A 6000-nucleotide genomic window follows, 5' to 3' on the forward strand; every position below is an offset into this window, starting at 1 on the left:
CAGGAGTCTCTTTTTATGATTCTCTTATAGAATTGCTCTGTTAATGTATATTTTTTTTCCCAGGACTTCTCAGTCTTGAAATGAGTTTGACACCCCTAGTTTAAGTGTTTTGTTTTTAAAATTCCCCAATAGCAAATGGATACATTTTATCTGTACAAGTCAACATACAGCCAAAATTTAGCCACGTGAGTTGAAAGGCCAAAAGTTCTTTGTTTTTATAAAAATGTGTATTGTACTTTTTTTTTTTTATATATAATGTTAGGTAATTTTCTTTCTTGTTTTCTATTTATTCAAGGTTTTTGGGGTTGTTTTTTTTTTAGAACTTTCAGTAATTTTGTAAACTGCCTAGATGGCATCCCCGATGGGCGGTATATCAAGACAAAACTTGAAGCTTGAAATGTGCATAGCAGTGATATTCTACCACTTCTAGAATGTTTTTAAGTAAAGGCTTCCCCGCTGTATATTGACATCGTATACTTTACGTGACTCTGGGAATGCAAACTATTTGCAAATGCAATAACTATTTCAAAATGTGGGTTTTCATCCTAACAGATCATACTTCTAGATGAAGCTACAGCCTCAATTGATTCTGAAACTGATGCACTGATCCAGTGCACAATTAGAGAAGCATTCAAAGGCTGCACGGTTTTAACCATCGCTCATCGAATAAATACCGTTCTGGAATGTGACCGCATTTTGGTCATGGAGAATGGGCAGGTACTGTGCACACTTTATTCTCTGTGTTTAAAGTTAATCAATAGAAATGAAACAAAACAGAGAAAATAAATAAAATGATACCTTTTTTTCTTAGACTAACTTAAAACGCTTTCTTCTTCAGATCAGAAATGAGCAGTTATTGTCAAATATCAGCAGGCCTGATAGTCAGACCACAGAGTAAGACCAGCTAACTCCTGCGGTTGGCGTAGAGCCCAGATATTCAATGCTGGGCCATTTCTGGTAACCGGAATTGAAGTTTATTTTTGGTCGGTTTAAAGATAACCGGCTAAGTCAATATTCAGACTTAGCAAGTTATCTGTAGACCAAATATGGCCGCTAAACCGTCTTTAATAATCAGTGGATAGCCGGTTATATCAGCCGATATAACTGGGTATCTGGTAGCTGCTAACTGAGGATATTCAGTGGGAAATAGCCGGTTATCCCCGATGAATATTGGTAGATAGCCAGTTAAGCGGTATTTACCAGTCAGCAGCCGTTCTGGCTGGTTTAATAGCGTTGAATATTGGGGGGGGGGGGGGGAATATATAAGTGAAACATAAAAGCATTCCAATGACAGTCTCACAGGAAGAGGGTGGGTTGTGTTAGGTGACAAACAGGGAGAGCTGGGGGGTAATAAAATGGTGTTTAATTTTATGGTTTATAATGGGCTAGAAAACCTAGATCTTTGTTAAATTCTGTCTTGTCGGTGTCAAAATATTTCATCATTTTGACTTCATAAGTCTTACGTTCCTGGAATGTCTTAAAAAATTTCCTTTTAGTATTCTCACCATAAAATCATTGATGCAGTGTCCTGGTTTTATAAAGTGCTGTCCCACAGAGGTGACATTTTGGCTGGCATTGTGAAGTTTAATATGATGTCTGTGTAAATTGATTCTCGTTTTTAGCATCTAGCTTGCCTTTCCAATATAGCACCCTTCTTCACACTTTTGCATTGAATGATATATACCAGATTTGAAGACAAGCATATGAAAGATCCCCTTATGCTGAATGTTTTCCCCATGTGAGTGACTGTAAGATCCTGTGAAATGTGTTGGTACAGTTGGCAGCTTGGTATATTGCAGAGACGTATGCCATTCTCTTCTTTTCAACTTGCTTTTCACTAATTTTTGTTTCAGATTAGGGGGTTGTCGGAAGGCCAGCACTGGGAATATCTCTTTGTATTTGGCTGCTAAGCATGCTTTCTTCTTTCCTTTAGGTTGTGGAGTTTGGCAAACCGGATGATCTTATACAGAAGCCAGACTCTGTTTTTGCAGGACTATTGACTGCTGCCACAAACACAGTTGTGTTGTAAGACCTGGTACCAGCTCTACTGGTATTAATGTGTGGACTTTACACTAAGAAGCACTGAAGCACAGTTTTCATTTTGCCAATGATTTTACAACAAATTGCCACTTGTTGCCTGTCTGCTTAAGACTTGAGCCAAGTGTTCAGACAAAATGTCAAAAAAGCAATAAGAGGTGAAATTAATGGAAACCACTTTTATGAACAATGCAAAATCAATAGATCATTGATAAGATGCTTCTCTCAGTTTTGAGTGATAAACTGGAATTTCTGACATATAGTACACGGGAGAAAAACCCTTCAGTTTCTGCACTCTGCTCTCAGTGAGAATTTTTCATATGCCTCTAATTGTGTTCATTGCATAGGTGTTGAAAACATCTCCATAAGGGGTTCAAAGCTGTGACATTAGAAGACCCAAGCTTTACAAATGCTGTTTGGGACCTGTTGAATAGGAATACTTCAACTTATAAACTCAAAATTCTAGCACACTTCATGTATTTAATTAAGAAATTGCTCATCCTTGCCTACTCCACATTAAGCACAGAGGTTTGATTTATCCACACCGCTCTAAAGGCTTGGTCATCTCCCTTCTTCATCCTTTCCACCTCCTACTGTGCAAAGAATGTCTACCAATTGTCAAATGTACTAGCTTGAAAATCAGCAGAATATTGTTGTTGTTATTTTTTTTTTTTTACCCAAGTCTGCTTTGTGGTCTCCCCTCTTGGGTCATCTACCATTCTTGGTGGATGAGCATAAAAGTTTCCTTACCTACACTAAAAATAATCATCATTATCATCATCATCATCTAGTGAATATTCAGCAGGTGATAAGTAGCATTGTTTTAAACACTGACCAATGCAGTCTGAATTAGGCTCCTAAATTCAGTGTCAGCATCTCTGCAGGTACTGAATATCTGGGGCGCTCTGGGCATTCATCAGCTGCCTTCTATTATGCGGTACAAGGGCGATATTCAGCCAGGACCCACATAAGATACTTATATGGACCCTGGCTGAATATTGGCTGGGACCTGCATAAAGGGTTGTGAAGTTCACCCACCTGCCTCTATGATGTTCCTGTTCCCCACCTGAAGCCCTCCAGTATAACAAGCCCCAATCTCTCACCTGGACCTCCAACCTAACAAGCTCCTCCTTCGTTCCAGTAGGCCCCCTAGGTCAACTGGACTATACCTAAAGCCCACTTGCTTCTGCCTCTCACTGCTCCAGCCCTCTTCCCCTACCAGTAGTCTCAAAGTATACTACTGCTAGGGCCAACCCTTAACAGTAATACTGTGAGACTACCATTAGAGGGACTGGTGCCATTTACAGCTGGAGCAGTGATGGGCAGGAGCAAGTGGATTTGCTCCTGCCACATTGATCCACTGGGCCACTAGGGATGATCAGGTAGGAAGTAGGAGCGGGAGCTTGTTAGGTTGGGGGAGTCCGGGTTGGGGATTGGAATGGGGGTGGAGCTTGTTATATTGGGGGGGACCAGGTGGAAGATCGGAATGGGGGCAGGGTTTATGTTGGGGGGGGTCTGGATGGAAGATCAGGACTTGTTGATGGGGGGAGGTTCAGGAAAAAGGGGATCAAGATTGGGAAATGAAGGCTGCTACCTAGAAGCTATGTAGGTGCCTGCTGATTTCAGTTTTGGCACCCACATGGCTAAGCAACCAAATTTAGGACAGCCTTTTGTGCGGTCCTATTTGGTTGCTTAGCTATGCAGGCACCAGCACTGAATGTTGCCTAAACTTATGCCTGGTCTTAAGATGGCCAGTTCGTACCGATATTCAGGGCACTGGTTAAGTGTCACTGAATATCAGCAATTGGCCTGCTGAATGTGATTTAAGGGAAAGGGAAATGGGACTTGATATATCACCTTTCTGGGATTTTTGCAACTACATTCAAAGCGGTTTACATATATTCAGGTACTTATTTTGTACCAGGGGCAATGGAGGGTTAAGTGACTTGTCCAGAGTCACAAGGAGCTGCAGTGGGAATTGAACTTAGTTCCCCAGGATCAAAGTCCACTGCACTAACCACTAGGCTACTCCTAGCAGGATTTAAATCCTATCAGGATTTAAGCAGGAAAGAACCTCTTCTGACTGCTTAAATCACTTTGAATATTGGGCGTAATAATAATAATTTGGTTTTCCAATTTTCTTGCATTCATATTTGGAAGAGCAGCACAGAGAGGGTCCAAAGTACAGAACAAAGTCCAAACAGCAACAAGAGCCTTCAAAAAAGGGACACAGTTCTTTTAATCAATCTTTCATAAAATGACTCGACACGGGCCGTGTTTCGGCGCACAGCACCTGCATCAGGGATCAAACATGTAACAGTATCTAAATGATGAAATGTGCAGAGAACAAACTTTCCCCCTTGCACATATGTTAGTAGGAGAGAAATTCCCTTTGTATTTCACGAAAACAGACTTACAAAAAAAAAAAAAACAGTTCTGCTGGATTCAAGCTATATTTTGCAGCGATACCTGGATAATTTTTAAGCTTCTGGGTGAAGCTCGTATTCTCTGGTAATACAAGACAAAACTTTTTGTTCTGTACTATGTGTAATAATAATAATAATTCATTTTACCCCAGCTTTCCTTTTTCTTGTTCTAACCATTGTCCTGTGTCATTACTTACATAATATCATAAATTCAGTTTCCATTACCATTTCAGGCTGTGACAGGTCTGGGCTATTATCTATCCATATATTATCAGTCTTGCACTCAAACATGTGTGCCTGTCTTTTAAAGTTTATAAATTTCAGGGATCTATGATGAGACAAGTGTCCACCCATATAGAAGCAGCTTGGGGAAACATGAAAGTTAGATTGTCCAGAAGATAGAGGGAGCTCCAGAGGGAACACTGCCTTAAGCAAAAAGGGAACAGGTATTGGCTGAGAGAACATACAAAAAAAGAACACTTTTAACAAAATTGACTCACTGTCCACATATATATAAACCAAAACCTTCAAACCCAAAGTGGATAGTGCAACTGATACCAAACACATGTTTAAACAATTTTATAAAAAGAAAGGGGAGAGGCCTCAGAAGTCCGTGGTAATACAGCACCCTAACAAACCGGTCTGTGGAGTGCTCTGTTGGTACTCAATTAGAGCTCCTTCAGAGCTATACCCACTAGACCTCAATCTATCATTGGCCATAAACAGGGCTGCCGTGAGACTGAACTGGGCCCAGGCCAGGGCCGCCACTGCCGGGTCCAGGGGGGGCGGCACAGAGCCACCCCTCCCTCACAATCATCACTGCTGCCCCCCCCCCCCCGATCACTGCCAAAATACCTTGTTGGCTGGCAGGGATCCCGAGGCCCCACCAGCAGAAGATGTCTTCCTCCAGCACTGCTTTTCTGTTGATTGCCTGCCCCTGTGGCTGCTTTTTCTCTTAGGGCATGTTTGGTTTCAAAACCGAGCATGTGCCCTGAGAGGAAAAGCTGTCACTCAGGTGGGCAGAAGAGCAGTGCTGGAATTGCTCCTCCGGGTCCTCTCCAGCCACCAAGGGGGGCCCGGCCGTGGCGCTGGAGTTTTCTCTCTCCTGCTCCTGTCGGGATGAAATCACTCGGGTCCCGGTAGGAGCAGGAGACAGAGAGAGGCCCGGGGAACCTCCCGCCTCCCCCTCTCGGTGGCCTTGGCCATAAAAACCCTTTCAAAAATATCTTTATTATTAATTTTACCAATGATTCTACAAACAGTGCACTTATCTGATTTCCGCCATTGAAACGGGCCCCGTTGGGAACAAATAAGTATGCTGCATATGCAATTTCTGTACATAAAGCCATGTGTTAGATTTTTAGAGAAATAGTTTGTAGAGTCATTGGTAACATTAATAATAAAGATTTTTTTGAAAGGGTTTTTATGGCCAAGGCCACCGAGAGGGGGAGGGGGGGGCAAGGTTCCCCGGGCCTCCAAGGGGGGCCCGGCGCCAGGGTCTCTCTCTGTCTCCTGCTCCTACCGGGACCCAAGTGAT

The 6000-nt window shown here is 42.4% G+C and overlaps 1 protein-coding gene and 1 long non-coding RNA gene across 8 annotated transcripts in view; one reads left to right on the top strand and one right to left on the bottom strand.

Annotated features, from left to right (window-relative positions):
* The window catches only part of ABCC12 (ATP binding cassette subfamily C member 12), a 198594-nt gene extending 196340 nt beyond the window's left edge, over window positions 1-2254 (top strand). For all 7 annotated transcript variants that reach the window (XM_030204370.1, XM_030204371.1, XM_030204373.1 and 4 more), the window contains 2 exons: window positions 553-717; window positions 1934-2254. In XM_030204370.1, the coding sequence (XP_030060230.1) occupies window positions 553-717; window positions 1934-2029 (261 nt within the window). In that variant the 3' untranslated portion in view covers window positions 2030-2254. The remainder of the gene's footprint in view (window positions 1-552; window positions 718-1933) is intronic.
* Window positions 2255-2696: 442 nt separating this feature from the next.
* On the bottom strand, window positions 2697-3518 carry LOC115470817. Its single transcript, XR_003942242.1, has 2 exons — window positions 2926-3518; window positions 2697-2891 (listed from the first exon to the last, which is right to left on the bottom strand). It is a non-coding gene; the product is annotated as an uncharacterized LOC115470817 (long non-coding RNA).
* Window positions 3519-6000: the final 2482 nt, after the last annotated feature.

The sequence above is a fragment of the Microcaecilia unicolor genome, chromosome 5, assembly GCF_901765095.1.
Source record: "Microcaecilia unicolor chromosome 5, aMicUni1.1, whole genome shotgun sequence".
NCBI lineage: Eukaryota > Metazoa > Chordata > Amphibia > Gymnophiona > Siphonopidae > Microcaecilia > Microcaecilia unicolor.